Here is a 16,176-nt window from a genome sequence, read left to right on the forward strand (position 1 = left end):
CATCTCTGCCCACACGACAGCAAGTACAAACCTGGAGACAAACTGCTGTTGAACAACGGGTCGGAAGGGACCATTCCCTTAGTACTACCAAGGGCTGAGGGAATTCAGCTTGGCTCAGCCTAGAAGGATGAACACTAAAGAGGCTTTCTGGTTGGGCAACCAGCCCAGGGCTGCTCCAGGTTTATGGATAATGAAGACAGCATTTCCTTAAGGCTCTCTGCCAGGGCACCTGATCATCTGTGCTTATGCTCCACAAAGGAAAGTGGGAAGATGCTGGAGGGGAAACATCAAGACGTGGCTTCAACACTGACAGGAAGGCAGGGCCAAGACAGGTCTCCACATTTTTTAAGTTTGTTTGTTTGAGATGGATCTTACTTTGTAGCCAAGGTGCCCTTGAGCTTGTGACAATTCTCCTGCTTCAGGCTCCCAAGCCTGTGACTGTCAATGTGAGCTACCAAGCCCAGGTTGGTCAGCGAGTGCTACCTGCCAAGTTAATACTTCCTCAGCTTCCTCAGAAGTTGTCACTGTCTAGTCGGCTTTCATTTCCCATCTGCAGATGGGATGTGAAATCTTAGATGTCCTCTATTAAGACCAGTGGCTTTCTCGGACTACAGGCTTATTTTTCAGTGAATAATTTCAGAATAAGAAAACTTTTTTTAAAGACAGGATCTCATCTGGCAGTAAGTAGTGTTGAACACCTTTAATGCCAGCAGTCAGGAGGCAGAAGCAGACTGAATTCCAGGCTAACCTGGTCTACAGAGTGAGTTCCAGGACAGCCAAGGCTACACAGAGAAATTCTGCCTCGAAAAACCATGAATGAATGAATGAATGAATGAATGAATGAATGAACAAATGCAGAAGAAAAAAAGTTCAGGCCAGCAGGGCTACACAGATTCTGTGTCAAACACAGATATAGGCATACACAACACACACACACACCCCTCACTATGCAACCGAGATGATTTTACTACCCAGCCTGTGACTGCTACTCTCTGACAGAAAGAAATGGCAACTGTTTTCTCTGACAGGTCTCATTATATAGTCCCAGACTGACCTGGAGCTTACTATGTCTTGCTTCTAACACAGAAAGATCTACCTGCCTCTGCCTCCTGAGTACTGGGATTAAAGGTGTTAATCACGCCTTGTTAGAAATGACAGTTTTTGAAAGCATCCTGCTCCAGCTGTCACTGCCTCCCGGATGCCCTGACGTTGTTCCCAATCACTCACCTGCAATGTCTAACTGGCTATTCTAACTCAGACTTGCCTTCACCTCTGACCTGTCTACTCAGATATTCCTGGTGAGGTTACCAGTGCCCTTCACACTTGCAAAGATAATGGGTTTTTGTTGTTGTTGTTGTTAAATTGACCATCCCTTGAGGACTCTGCAACATTAAACATAACTGATTTCTCCTGTCCTTGATATCTGAAGTACTGTTTCTTCTTGTTTCATCTTTTCAGCTTCCAGGATTTTCCAATATCCTTCACATCTCTGGTCTTCTAACCTTTTCAACTCCACATCTGGACATCAAATATCTTGTCTGTGCCTTTTGATCATGGTTTTCAAGTCCAGAACCAAGGACCAGAAAGCCTCCCTTCTTATCTCCTGTTCACTGTTCTCGCTTGTGCTTTCCAGCCAAGTACAGCCATCTCCAGCTTTTCCATATCCTCTAAACTAGAAAGCAGAGGCATCCTGAATATCTCTTTTCCAATTTATGCCCTACAACTAGTTTGTCAATAGGTCCTACTAACTGAATCTGCCAGGCATGGTGGTGTATACCTTCAATCTCAGCACTTGGGAGGCAGAGACAGGTAGATCTCTAAGTTTGAGGTCAGCCTGGTCTACAGTGAGTTCTAGGACCGCCAGGGCTACTCTGACTTGAAAACCCACAACCACCAAACCCAACAAATCCTGAATCTACCTGGATTAGACATTATGGATAGACCCAGACGACCTTCATTTCAATCTGCTGTCGAAGGCAGGCACGATGGTTTATACTACTCTCGGCACGTGGGAGGTAGAAACAGGAGGATCAGGAGTCCAAGGCTAACTTGGGCTACACAGTAATTTGAAGCCAGGTGGGACTACATGAGACTCTGTCTCAAAAAAGCAGAGGGCGACTGCCTCTACCTGGTCTACCAAGTCCAACAAGAACACTCTTCCTCCTTAGCCTCCTACCTACGCAGCTAGCTCAGCTGTCTGCCAAGACAACAGTTTTTGCTGTCCCTGTGGACTGGTAATGGGACCAGCAGGGCACAAGTATGCTGGAGACACCAAGTTGTTTTCTTCTATCAGATATTTGCTTGCTGGGCTGATTCAGAAAGCTCAACTCCAACAAACATATCCCCAGTCAGCACCCCCACTGAGGTACATGTCCTATCCCCCCCACTTCCAGGCACATTGCTGTTACTCTCATCCCCAGGAGAGCACTGAGCATCTCAGCAGCACTGCAGGGAAGTTATAATTTATTCTGGATCTCCAGGACCCTTAGGGATCTTGCTGATTTAGAGGTTCCGTTTGCTGTCCGTGGAGCAGCAAGGCCAGGGCAGGAGTGCTGCTGCTGCCGCTGCTGGAGGAGCTTTAGTGCGTTAAATGAGAAGCTGTGGAGCATGTATGTCTACCCAGCAGGATACAAGGAAGTCGCCGGAGCTTTCCCTGGAACCATTCCACATGCTGTAGATTTCAGAAAGGCAACAGCATGAAGGAAAGCCTACTGTATCTGATCAGATTGTGATGGCATAGAACCAGGAAGTCGAATATATCGCTTACCTTGTGAACACTGGTCAAGACATTTAGGAAAGAGAAATCTAAAGAGAAAAAAAAAAGTATTTCAAAACCATTTATTTCAGTGATCATTATTTCCCACAAAAGCATGAATCTGGGAGAGAGTGTAGGTACCAGGTGGTACTGAGCAATGAGTACCCTGTAAGCATCTAAGATAGTCATACAGGCACTGAAGCTTGTGTTCCATAGAAATTCCTACATGGCACATGGCAGGGAGGATATGGGAGCTCTGAGAGCTCTTCAGATCACAGGGAACAGAGAGAAGCTTCATCTTTGTCACTTCTGGGGGCCAGTGAAGCATATGTCATTGAGTTGCTGAATTACAACCTCGGTCCAAGCTGGTCTTTTAGAAAAATATATTGTTGGGGCTGGAGAGATGGCTTAGCGGATAAGGAGACACTGGTTGCTCTTCCAGAGGACCCAGGTTTGATTCCCAGCACCCACATGGCAGCTCACAGGCATATGTTAACTCTAGTTCCAGGGGATCCAACACCCTCTTCTGGCTTCAACAGGCACTGCATGCATGTGGTACACATACTTAAATGTAGGCAAAACACCCATAAACATAAAATAAAAGTAAATCTTTAAAAAAAAGAAAAAGATACCTTCTTGAGTAACAGGAAATGTGAAGGGAAATGATAAGGGTTAAGCCATGGGACTCTACTAGGACCAAGGGTCCAAGGTTCCATGCCTCTGTTCTGTAAATTTACTTAGTGCTTTGTGTGTCAGTGTGCACATACATGCACATGTGCCTTTCCCTGCTGAGTCATCCTGCCAGCCCTACTGTGCACCATCTTGCTGGCCCTACTGTGCTTCTCTACTTTTTCTTTTTTGTTGTCATCACTGCTGTTCCTGTTTTTGAGGGTCTCACTGTGTAGTCCTGGCTATCTTAGAGCTCACTCTGTAGACTAGGCTGGCCCTGAATTCATAGAGAGCCTCCTGTCTCTGTGTCCTAGGCGCTAGGACTACAGGCATGTGCTACCAGGGCTGGTCTTGTCATGCTTTTCTGCATTCCTTTATGTGCAAGCTATGACCTCAGTTCCTCTTTAACCTTTTCCCCAACAAAGTGTTGGAACAATCAAATTCAGGGCACTCTGCTTTCTGGTAAAGTACTCTGTAACTGAACTATAGCCTCAGGCCAATCCTCCTCTCAAGTCTAAAAAAGAACAGAAGCAGGAAGAAGACTGACTGGACAGAGGTGGGGAGGGTGAGGATCCAAGTGAGAGTTCAAACCAGGCCTGGTGGCACATGCCTGGAACAGGAAGTACTTAGGAAGCTGGGGCAGGGGCTCTTCCCTTTCAAATCAAGACTGAGGCCAGTAGGGCTTCCAGAGCCCATTTCCAAAACACTGATACAGACGAAAACCAAACAAGATGGAGCTGATCTTTATCTCTTCAGTATGCAGAAGGAAAAAAAAAATCACACTCCCAAAATACAGACCTGGAACGGTGGCGCAAACCTTTAATCCCAGCACTCAGGTGGCAGAGGCAGGTGGATCTCTGCCTAACCTACAACCTAGGCTACACAGTAGAACCCTGCCTCAATAATTAATTAATTAATTAATTAAACTAAAATAAGAAACAAATTAAAATTCTAATGTTATAATATTCCTCTTAGAGAGGGGACCTACCACTGATGAGAACAGCTGCCTTGTATCAAGTCCCACTAAGGATGGGCACCACACAAGCAGGTAGGCCTGGCTTTGTTGTTATCCACTGGCCGATGAAAAGAGTAGACTCTGACTTATCTGACTATACATTAGCAGATGAGAAGCTTAGGCTGAGGTCAGGAAAGGAGACTGAGCATCCTGCCCCAGGCCTTCCACACACTGGGCCTGAGGCCAGGTCTAGGCTGTCTGGGTCCACAGAGCTCTAACGCTCCCACGTCAGCTAGTGTGAGGCTCAGGAGTATATGCAATAGCTGCTTACATACCATATGAACCAAATTTGGTGAGTCCTATTTTAGGCTGTGACTCTCTCATGGTTTATTCCTTAAGATTCTAGGAGGAACTCCTGTGTGCTAAAAGCAGGTCCAAAAGACCAGGAACAAAGAAAGACAGCTAGCTACACCAGAGGCTCTGACTTCATTGTGGGGTGTTAGAAGTGTCTATGTCCTTAAGTGCCTGTGATTTTGGAGTTCAATCACTTAGGCCCTTTATGAGATCTGTCTCCTTTCTCATAGCAGCCCCTGGCAATTCACCAAGATTTTCCACATGGCATCATATCCTGTCACAAGGCTGAACATGAAGCCTCTGACATGGGAAGGGGCCAGTAGGGGTCAGTAAATTGCTGATGGAAAAGCTGGAGGAGATAAGTATGTAGATCACATGGACTTAACATGCTGTCTTAGTTACTTTCTATTCCTGTGATAATCCAAGGCATCTCATAAAAGGAAGTGTTTGGCACATGGTTTGGCTAGAGGAGGAGGAAAGGCATGGTGGCCGGAACAGCTGAGAGCTCACATGTTGATCCAAAAGCAGGAGGCAGGGGGTCGAGAGAGCACTCATAGCAGTCTTTTGGAACCTCAAAGTCAGTGACACACCCCCTCCAGCAAAGCCACACCTCCTAATCCTTCCCAAATAGTTCCATCAACTGGGGACCAGGCATACAAAAAGATGTGTCTATGGGTGGCATTCTAATTCAATCCACCACATATGCATGCATGATTTCTTAAAAAATGGAATGAAATTTCTCATATCTTATTCTTGTCCTTCCAATTAATATGGTGGCTTTCTTTTATTTTTTCCTTCAGTTTTTTTGAGACAGAGTTCTTTGTGTAGCTCTGGCTGTTCTGGAACTAGCTCTGTAGACCAGGCTGGCCTCAAACTCACAGAGACCTGCCTGCCTCTGTCTCTCAAGTGCTGGGATTAAAGGTGTGGGCCACTGTGTCAGTGGCTTCCTTCTTCATCCAACCAGAAGACACTGATGTTTCTTTTTTTTGTTGTTGTTTGAGAAAGGGTTTCTTGTCCCTAGACTGGCTTCTGTATTTAAGTAACTACATACTTATCCCCATTCATGTCTTATTAAACTATGTCTGTGGTACACTCATATGCAGACACACTCATTTATTGTCTGCTTGTTTGTTTTGCGCTTTTGAGCCAGGATCTCACACTCTGGTGGAGCCCAGGTTGGCCCTGAGCACCTACTTAGTCAGTATTTCTTTCTTTGAGACAGAGTCTCATTATAGCCTAAGTTGGCTTCTAACTAGTGATCCTCCCATCTCTGCCTCCTGAGTTCTGGGATTATAGACCTTTAACCACCCCATTTAGCTTTTCTCACATTATGTATTTTCCTCCCTCCCTCCCTCATTCGCTTCCTCCTTCCCTCTTTCTGTCCCTTCTTTCCTTATTTGCATTGCTTGGGACTGAACCCAAGATCCATTACACACACTTGGCAAAATCCACTTCCATAGATCCTTCATGAATACTAACTATGCACTAAGCACTGAAAAGACATGGCTCCTGTTCTCATGGGGATGAATAAAGCCTGTCTTCCATAATCTCATTCAATATGTGGTTCCACAAGCCAAACATGCGAAAAGACCTGTCTCATTCCGGAAGGGAGGGAAACTTGCTACAGTTTACTTCAGTACCACATCATGGGATGGAGACGATCCTAAGTGTCTACCTGTGCTCCATGTAGCAGCTCAAGGGCTCCACACACACCGTGACGGCACCAATGGTGAAGTAGGACCTGACGTTTGGGTCTGGGTGAGTCTGCAGGGCTTGCACAACATCAATGACGTCTGTGTAGCTAAGGAAGAAAGCACACACACACAGTTAGCTTCCTAGTTGGGGCTACAGAATAGGGAAGAGGGGAGCACCGAGCGCTGAGTGAGGGCTGAAGAGAGACCCAAAGCAGAAGGGAGACTCATAGAGTCCCTTGTGTTACCCCATTTTGTGGTTAGAGCCCTAGAATCCACAGTGTGTTTCTGCATTCCCAAGTTCTTTCCGTTCCCCTCAGAGGAAGAGTTGGGTCCGAGAGCCAACCTACTCTGGAGATAAGAACCTAGTGACTGGGCTCTGAAGGCAGGACAGGGTTTTCTAGTGTAACCCAGGAGCTCTGCCAGATTCTGTTTTCTTTAGTTCTTTCCCCTTCTCCTCCCATTTCACAAGGTCATCAGATCCGTCAAATACCATTTCTATTCCATCTTCTGCCTGGAACTCCCTCCAATCTTGATTTACAGAACCAGTTTGATGTCTTCACTTAGGAGTGAATATGTTTGTAATCCAAACCCTCAAGCCGGTTCCTCCCAAGTTCCTGTTATTCTAAGCCCAGGGGACTTTTACACTTTCAGATGCTGGGCCAAAAGATCTGGGTCCTCTTTGATTCCATTTTCTCTTAGTCTTCAGCATAAACCTGAAAGAGATTACTGCTCACACTCCCACTGGGTCCAGACTGCTACTGTCCTTTACCTAGGACACCCCAATGGTCTCCCAGCTGCGCCCCCTTTTGTCCTGCCCCAGTGCAAACTGTTCTCAACAGGGAGGCTAGAGGGCTATGCTAAGCCCTCTGAGCGATCCAGTTACTGCTCTGCTCAAACCCTCTTGTGGTTTCCATCTCAGAGCAGAAGCTGAGGCCCTTACAGTGGGCCAGGCAGCCCTGCACCCTCTGACCTCTCAAGTGCAAGGGAGAGTTTCGTGATCCCAGCCTGTCCCCTGGTCTCAGCACCTGGCCTTCTGGATTCTCTCTGAATATGCCAGCCATACTTCTACTCTGTCCCCTCGGGTGGGAATGCTCTTTTCTTCTGGCAAACACCTGGCTGGCTTCCTTCTGGTTTCTGGTCACGTGTCAATTTGTTGGGGGTCTATGGTGCTGGGGATCAAACTCAGAGTGTTGCACGTGCCAGCTGAGTGCCCCACCTCTGGGCTCCATTGAGTGGCATTTTTATGGAGACGTTTTGTGCCTTTATAGACACTGCAGTCATGGTGATGCTCCGTGTACCCTGTATCTCCCTCCCACAGGTTTCTCTGAATGCACTGACTGTCAGCCACAGCCTCTCCTTGCTGATTTGTCTTCTTCCTGTGCTTCTTTGGCCCCATCATTCCTCATTTAGTTCTCTGCAATAAGGTGTTTGTTCAGTGTTACAGTCTCTGAAGCCTAAAGCAATACAGATCAATAAACTGGACATTCAACCTCCAGCGGACCTTGGGGCTGCTCTCATCCCACAGAGGACAGCACTGTCCCACAGGACTATTATCAAAAGGTCTGAGTCCATGGAGAGACATCAGACCTGAGGGCAGTCTGGCAGGTCAGGTGAACCTGTGCCTGTGTGGGTCTTAGGAAGACCAGTGGGGGCGGGGGAGCGGGCGCAGCCTGCCAGAGCTATGTCCTGAGCTCCTAGGAACAACTCACCTGTAGAAAGGCCTTGGCTTCATTCCAGATTAGGACATCCTCCTCGGTCCTGCCCAATCATCAGAGCCTCAGGGAGAACAGGCTGTGCTAAATTCTAGAGTTTCCCCACGGGATCCTGGCTGTTCAAGTGTTATTTACTTATTTTTCATTTTATAGAGGCTCTGCTATGTAGCCCAATGGTGGCTTGGAACTTGCTATCTAGAACATGCTGGCCTTGAACTTGTGGAATCCTGCTTCAGCCTCCAAAGTGTAAGGATTACCAGCCCGTGTCAGTATGCCTGGCTTGCACTATGGTTGGCTTGCTCAAGAAAGCTGAGTGATGGGCTGGTGAGATGGCTCAGTGGCTCACCCGACTGCTCTTCCGAAGGTCCAGAGTTCAAATCCCAGCAACCACATGGTGGCTCACAACCATCTGTAACGAGATCTGACGCCCTCTTCTGGAGTGTCTGAAGACAGCTACAGTGTACTTACATGTAATAAATAAATAAAAATTAAAAAAAAAAAGAAAGCTGAGTGAGTCCTAGCAGGCTCCTGCTCCCTGGCTTCTGTCCTTGGACCTATGTGCACCAATATCCAATGCAGTGCTTGTATGGGCCTGAGTGCAGGACCCCAGACACTGCTTCCATTGATGTGTGTATACCATGTGCATGGTATAAGTTCAGGGAACCTGAGACAGCAACACATTTGAAAATAAAGGATTTCTGAAGGGAAAGGACTTCAGTGAGTTCAAGGCCAGCATAGGTTAGGAAATGCGTGCCTGGTCAGCTAAGGCTATGGAACAAGGCCAGTCTGTTTTTGTTTGTTTCGTCTTAGATGTATTTATTTTATGCCAAGATGGTTAAACTTCCAAAAAAGAAGATCCCTTTTATAACCACGTCTATTTCACTATCGCCTACCATATCCCTAAAAGCTTGGCAACTATACATCTGACTCTTCAAAGTACAAGAGCACTCTAGGAGCTGGGGCGTGGCTGCTAGAATACAAGCAACATGTCAATTCCCTGCAGTAAACTGGGCCTAGTGACCCATACCTACAGTCCCTGCATTTGGGATGTAGATCACAGATTCAAAGTTATCCTCCGCTACATTTGAGGTTGGCTCTCAAGAAATGAGGCCCTGTCTCAAAAATGAAACAGAAACAAATTAAAACCCTTTACTTTCATTTTTGAAACAGTTGCCACAGCCTCTGAGATGGTAGGAAGCTGAGTGGAAGCAGCCACTCTGGAAAGCAAAGAAAGCCCCATCCTATATCATAAAGTTTTCTCCAAAGATCAAAGCAGCACTCGTGATGGGGGAGGGGGAGGGGGAGGGGGAGGGGGAGGGGCTGGAGAGCGAGCTCAGCCATCGGGAGCACTTGCTGTTGTTCTTCCAGAGGTTCTGAGTGTGAGACTCAGAGCTCACCCGGGTAGCTCAGCCTCTTGTAACTCTAGCTCCAGAGGATCTAATGCCCTCCCTGGCCTCATGAACAACAGCATACACATGACGTATATAGATATTTACACATAAAAAACCCAAAAACCAGACTGGAGAGACAGCTCTGAGGTTAAGAGCACTTGCTGCTCTTACAAAAGACTCAGCTTCAGTCCTGACACCTACATGGTGGCTCACAATGAATAGTCTCTAACTCCAGTTCTAGGGCAGTCTGATGCCTCTTCTGGTCCCCATTTGGACATTGCACGCACATGTTATACATACATACACAGAAGCAAAACACTCATACACATTAAAAAAAATCCTCAAAAAAAAATCAGAGATATACTGATAAAAAAAGAAGCAGGGGGCTGGAGTGATGGCTCAGTGGTTAAGAGCACTGACGGCTCTTCCAGAGGTCCAGAGTTCAATTCCCAGCAACCACATGGTGGCTCACAACCATCTGTAAAGGGATCTGATGCCCTCTTCTGGTGTGTCTAAAGACAGCTACAGTGTACTTATGTATAATAAATAAATAAATAAATAAATAAATCTTTAAACAACAACAAAACAAACAAAAGCTGGACTTGAGAAACAAGCCAAGTGTTATGTTGAATCTGCAATCCTAGCATTCTGTAGACTGAAGCAGGAGGACAACAGGTTTGAGGGAGAAAATTCTTGATGTGAGGAACCCCTGCCATCTTCCTTAACCAACAACCTCAATAATGCCTAGTGTCAAGGAGTCTTACAGGCTATGAAGCAGGTAACTATATGTTATCTTTTGAATTAAAAAAAAAAATGGGTCGAATCTGTACATGCCTTAGTAAAGAGCTACAGCACTTAGCTGCTAATCTCATATAGTCCAGCCTGGCCTTGAACTCATTATATAGCCAAAGGTTGACCTTCCTGATTCTACCTCCCAAGTCCTGGATTTGTAAGTGTGTACCATCATGGCTGCACATAGCTGTTACCCTGACGGAGCCCATTAGGGTATCCACTGATGCCCTACATATCCTGTGGTGTGACTAGGTGAATCCTGGGTCTAAAAGCAGACCAGAAGCAGGCACATGTCCAACATTTTTACAAACATGAAGAGCCAGATAAGGAATCAATAATATTCTCTGAAATAAGATAATGGAAGCGACTTTATCCGTGTATACTGACAAGCTGGCAATTCATTCCCAGGTCCCCAGTCCCAGTGACTCTCAATTCAGGCAAGGGCAGGAAGTAGGATGCTGGATTGACCATTCCTCTGACTGGTACAAGCAACAGAAAACAAGCCAATTCCCCCTCTGTTGATCACATGGTCTAAAGGGCTGGCAGAAGGACGCTGCATGTGGGGTCAGGCTGCAACAAGGTCCCTGAGTACAGGAAAGCCCCGAGGATGCACATTCACACCTGCCTCCCTTCTCACGAACACCGAGCTAGCTCCTTCCTGGTCCCATCATTACAACCAGGAGCCCAAACAGAACTTTGGATCTGGGCCTAGTCTTTACTGGAAACAACCAGCCTGCTGCAAACACCAATTATTGTGAGAATAGCACAAAGCTTCTTTACAACCATAACACTAGAAACAAGCCCAGCCCTGTTCTGTTCTCCTGAATCCGGGTGATAAAGGCCCTGTAAGGCACTCCTCCACAGAAGGGTGGTAAACAGGAGTTCTCTGGGGCAGCAGTAGATACTCTGCCAAATCGGCTCAGTGGTGAAGCATTTGCTGTGCAAGCATGGGGGATGAAGGCTGGGTCCCCACACCCAGGCTAGAAAAAGAAAAAAAGACACGGCTGTGCTCGCCGGTACCCCCATTGCTGTGAGAGACAGACAGGAGGCTGTCAGCCTAGCTCCACTTTCAGTGAAAGACCCTGACTCAAAGGAGTAAGTCAGACATATTGCACGGACATAAGATGAGAAGTCATTCTATATCCTCTTCTGGCTCCATGGGTGACCACACAGGGATACACATATATACACATCCATCTATAGAGCACACACACACACACACACACACACACACACACACACACACAGAGACACACAGAGAGACAGAGACAGAGACAGGAGATACACATTTACTCTGATAAGAACGGTACTTACTAGGAACTTAGGACCTAAGTTAGAAAGCAGAAACTCCCTGCTCAACAATACCCTGCACATTTTCACTGTGGGTCTCATGAAAGTCTTCTGGGGTAGTTACTGGCAAACGGGTATGGTGTTTACAGACTATGCAGGTGCTAGGTCTACAATTCCAGAAGAGGGAGGAGTAGAACTGATGAGGCTTTGGTGTCTAGATGGCAAGGCTAAACAGTACTATCACTCTAAGATTACTAGAGAACCTTTACCAGACCCCCTAATTCCTCACCTCTTGGTGATACTACAATATGGAAGCTAACATAGAAACATGTAGCTATCAGTTACCCTTAGCCACAATATGGCAACAGCATCCTGGTCTTTCTGAGGAATGTCCATAGCATTAGGGCACACAGAAAGTAACAACAATGACGAAGTCCCCATCCTCACTTCTGTTCCCAGGTCTCCAACACTCACCCTTGTAGTACCACCAGCAGCCTGGTCTTCTTGCGGATGTAAGCTGACTGGCGGGCAGAACGGTTCTGTTGGGCCTCCAGGGCACTGGAAAGGTATTTTTGGAAGTGGGCAGCATGGAAACATTCAGAGCTGTCCATGATTTGCCGGTATACCATCCATCTGGAAGCAGCAAAGGTAATCTAAGCATAAGGCTACATATGGCCCGGTCCTGAGAAGCCCTGTCACAGATGTAAATGTAACCCGTAGTCTCAAAGACATGCTGCCAATGACTATGGAGAGAGCTACTGTGGGACCACAGAAAAACAGAGAGGGAAGGCAAGAATTCAGACTGCTTTAGAGTTATTCTAAAATAACCAGGAATGGTGGCATGTGCCAATAATGCCAGCATTCAGAAGCTGAGTCAGCAGAGGACTGTCAGTCAATCTGAGGTCACTCTGGTTATCATCTCAGAGACACAGAGGCAAGGCTGGGAACAGGGAGCAGGAGAGGGAAAAGAGGGAGAAGAATGGAGGGGGAGGGAAGAGAAGGAAAAGGAGAGAGGGAGGGAGGGAGGGAGGTAGGTAGGGAGGGAGGGAGGATAAGAGACGCATACACAAATTGGATGTTTGGAAGATACAAGCAGAAAGATCAAGAATCCAAGGTCACCTTCAGCCACAGCTACAGCAAGTTCAAGGCTATCCCAAAGTAATAAAATTCTATCCCCCAAATAAAAAGAAAGCTTTCAGGACAAAACCCTAGGTGTGAGGATCTGGTTAACCTGTAAACACAGTCTACTAAATGAAGAGATAGTGGATGCCAGCTGTGTCAATAGCGTCATACTAAATGCCAGTAGAAGTCTAATGTTTCCCATCACCAGGGCAGGCCCAGGACAGGCTCTCTTTCCCCAAAGCAAATGTAGACCCCATTACTAACCTGCCATACTCCTTATGCAGAGTGATCAGGAAAGCACAGAGCTTGCTGGCATGACAGCCTGGGAGACCAGTTACAATGCTGATGACAACCTACAGGAAAGAAAGCCATGTGGGTTTCTAACTCAGCTGGGGACAAAGAAACCCAGGCCCAGAGCAAGGCTTTGTGGGTGTGAGCTTCAGCACCACTGCTCGGAGTTCAGAGCGAATGGCAAAGTCTGAGGTCCCCGGTAGTTTTCTCTCAGCTTGACAGGAGCGAGGGTCAAATGGGTAGCGGTGTCTCAATTGAAAAAATGTCTCCATCAGATTGGCGGGTAGGCAAATCTATGGGACATTTTCTTAACTGCAAATTGATAGAAGGCCCAGCTACTGGGGAGGTGCCAATTCTGGGCAGGTGGTCCTGGGTTCTATAAGAAAGCAGGCTGAGCAAGCCATGAGGAACAAGCCATTAAGCAGCACCCCTCCATGGCCTCTGTATCACTCTTGCCTTCAGGTTCCTGCTCTGACTTCCCTCAGTGGAGTGGGACCTGAGAGCTGAAAGCTGATTATTTTTGGTCCTGGTGTTTTATCACAGCACTAGAGACCAAGCTAAGACACCTACTGACCTTCCAGGGTAAGTGTGAGGATTTGTAACATTTATTTATGTAAAAAATAACCAAGTTTTCCCACAGCATCTGTCCCTGTTCCACTTCAGATCTAGAGCGTTTGGAGAGCCTAACTTGCTCCTGGTAAGGAAGACATGCGGGGAGACTGTTTTGTAACACATTTCTTAGAGAACAGAAAGGCAGTCTGGGAACAAACTGTCCCAGCGCTGTTGGTGTGGGGTGAGCAGGGGAGTTATGCTCAGGTGTTCCTGGGGGCTGCCTGTGCTGAGTCAGGCCTCCCCTGCATGATAAGCTCTCACAGCCTTTGCTAGAGGAAGAGAGGCGCGTTCCACCAGCACAGCATGCCAGCAGCTTTCCCTCAGGTAGATATTCTAAGGCCAGCTGCAGAATTTACTGAGCAAGGACGAGTAGCTGAGGACAAGAATCCTGCACTCCCAGGAGAACGGTTATTACAACAACAAAGCCCGGGGGAGGCCTGTCTCCTGGATGTTTTTCTTTCTCTTTTCAAAAAGTTTTGGGCTGGAGAGATGGCTCAGCAGTTAAGAACCTGACTATTCTTCCAGAGGTCCTGAGTTCAATTCCCAGCAACTATATGGTCGCTCACAACTACCAGTAAAGAGATAATGAGATCTGACGCCCTCTTCTGGTGTGTCTGAAGACAGCTACAATATACTTATATATTGAGCTTTAAATAAAAGTACCTGGCTGGGTGACTCTTAAGAAGCCTACACCCAGGGCTAGAGAAATGGGCCAGTGGTTCAGAGCACTGGCTGTTCTTCCAGAACAACTGGGTTTGATTCCTGGCACCCGCATCAGAGCCCACGTGAGTTATAACTCCAGTCACAGAGGTTTCTGGTTTCCAAGGGCACTGCACACACACATGGTGCTCGAATATCCAGGGAGGGGACACACTTATGGAAGGGCTCCCCCGTGCCCTGGTGACTGACACAGGCCTGCAGAGTATCCACTGTAAATCAGCACACACTTGGTCAACTCCTCACCTTGTCACTCTCTACTTCGTGAGCAGGGCTCATCTCAGGTTGCTGCAGCAGGCCCACAAGATGGGCTCGCATCACAGGCTCCTGACCAATGCTGCCGATGGCAAAATGCTGGAGAAACCTAGAAAAACAGAGACAACTGACACATCACTGTCACTAGCCTTGCTTGACATGTCCACTCACATTAGTAAAGTCTTGCCTAAGTGCTAAAACGTAACCCTTAGAGAGTTACTCTTTCTGTGATATGTAAGTGTATGTGGCAGGTGACTACCCTCTCCAGGCTTCTGTAAGAAGCTGGAATAAAAGCTCAGAAAGGATCAACACTGAGGTTGATCCAACTACATTTCAAAAGCACAAACAGTAAACATCTAGAGCCAGATGCATACAACTCACCGGTCCAGCTCAGGAAGTTTGCCTGAGAGCAGTTTTGGGGAGCTCCAGTCCTGGGCAGGAGGGCTCAGCGCACTGAAGAGCTTCTGTGCATTGGAGTGCCTAGATCAGCAAGGGCTGAGGTTAGCACTGCACCTCCCGCAGCAAACGCTCTGTACACAGCTGGTTCTGAGGCCTCCAAGCCAGAGTCGTACTGTACTGACTTAAAGCCTGGTGCCAGTGCAACTGGCCTGCCCGACTCAAGGCTGGCCTTGGTTGTTTTGTTTGTTTTTGACAAGGTCTTAGGTTTTAATTCTGAGTTATAGTGGTTTGAAAGAGATGTCGCCTAAAAGTCTTGGGCATCTGAATACTAAGTCCCCATTTGGTGGCTGTTGGGGAGAATAATGAAAGTGGTCTTGCTCGAGGAGGTGTGTCATCGCCCTCTCTGCTTCGTGTCTGTACTTTAAAGTGTGAGCTCTGAGCTGGTGTTCTAGCCACCTGCTGCCCAACTCCACCACTGGGGACGCTTATCCCTCTAGAATTGTAATCCCAAATAAATCTTTCCTTCTGTAAACTGACTTGGTCATGGTGTTATCACAGCATCAGAAACCTCGAAAAGACATCACTGGATTTCCTCCTCCCCCTCTACTCTTTTCCAGGGTCTCAAGTACCCTAGGCTAGCCTCCAACTGGTTACATAGCTGAGTATGATGTACCCTAGGCTAGCCTCCAACTGGTTACATAGCTGAGTATGACCTTGAGCTTCTGATCTTCCCGCCTCTACCTCTCAAGTACTGGGATGACAGGAATGTGCCACTATGCCACTTATGCATGCTAGGCAGGTGCTTTCCCAACTGAGCCACATCCTCAGCTTGGACTTCATCTGCCTGTCGCTCTGTTTCCTCAGCACACCTACCACCTCGCAGCAGTGACATGACTATAGGCCCTTTCAGAAGCCAGGACCCCTCTGTTACATAATGTTGAGTCACCCTGCAGAGAAAGCACACCCACAAAGCTTAGGGAATTCAGCACAAACACTGGGGACAGCCACTTACAATCTCTTTTGTTCCGCAGATAATCCATCCTCCTGGATCACTTTTAAAGAAAGCCCTGAGTTATCCTGCTGTTGCCAGGGAGAGAAGACCTAAACAAAACAGAATTTAAACAAAGAACACTTTAAAGCAATAACAGGATATGGAATCCACATGGGA

The 16,176-nt window shown here is 47.1% G+C and overlaps 1 protein-coding gene across 6 annotated transcripts in view; it reads right to left on the reverse strand.

Moving 5' to 3' along the window:
- 4930402H24Rik (RIKEN cDNA 4930402H24 gene) overlaps window positions 1-16,176 on the reverse strand; it is a 134,446-nt gene that overhangs the window by 18,181 nt on the left and 100,089 nt on the right. For all 6 annotated transcript variants that reach the window (XR_001782167.2, XM_011239474.3, XM_011239473.3 and 3 more), the window contains 7 exons: window positions 16,021-16,109; window positions 14,991-15,089; window positions 14,601-14,718; window positions 12,999-13,087; window positions 12,087-12,245; window positions 6,409-6,534; window positions 2,768-2,805 (listed from right to left, as the gene is read on the reverse strand). Coding sequence is in view for 5 of the 6 variants with exons in the window: in XM_011239474.3 (XP_011237776.1) it covers window positions 2,768-2,805; window positions 6,409-6,534; window positions 12,087-12,245; window positions 12,999-13,087; window positions 14,601-14,718; window positions 14,991-15,089; window positions 16,021-16,109 (718 nt within the window). In the remaining variant the exon portion in view is untranslated. The remainder of the gene's footprint in view (window positions 1-2,767; window positions 2,806-6,408; window positions 6,535-12,086; window positions 12,246-12,998; window positions 13,088-14,600; window positions 14,719-14,990; window positions 15,090-16,020; window positions 16,110-16,176) is intronic.

Source organism: Mus musculus, chromosome 2, assembly GCF_000001635.26.
Source record: "Mus musculus strain C57BL/6J chromosome 2, GRCm38.p6 C57BL/6J".
Classification (NCBI taxonomy): Eukaryota; Metazoa; Chordata; class Mammalia; order Rodentia; family Muridae; genus Mus; species Mus musculus.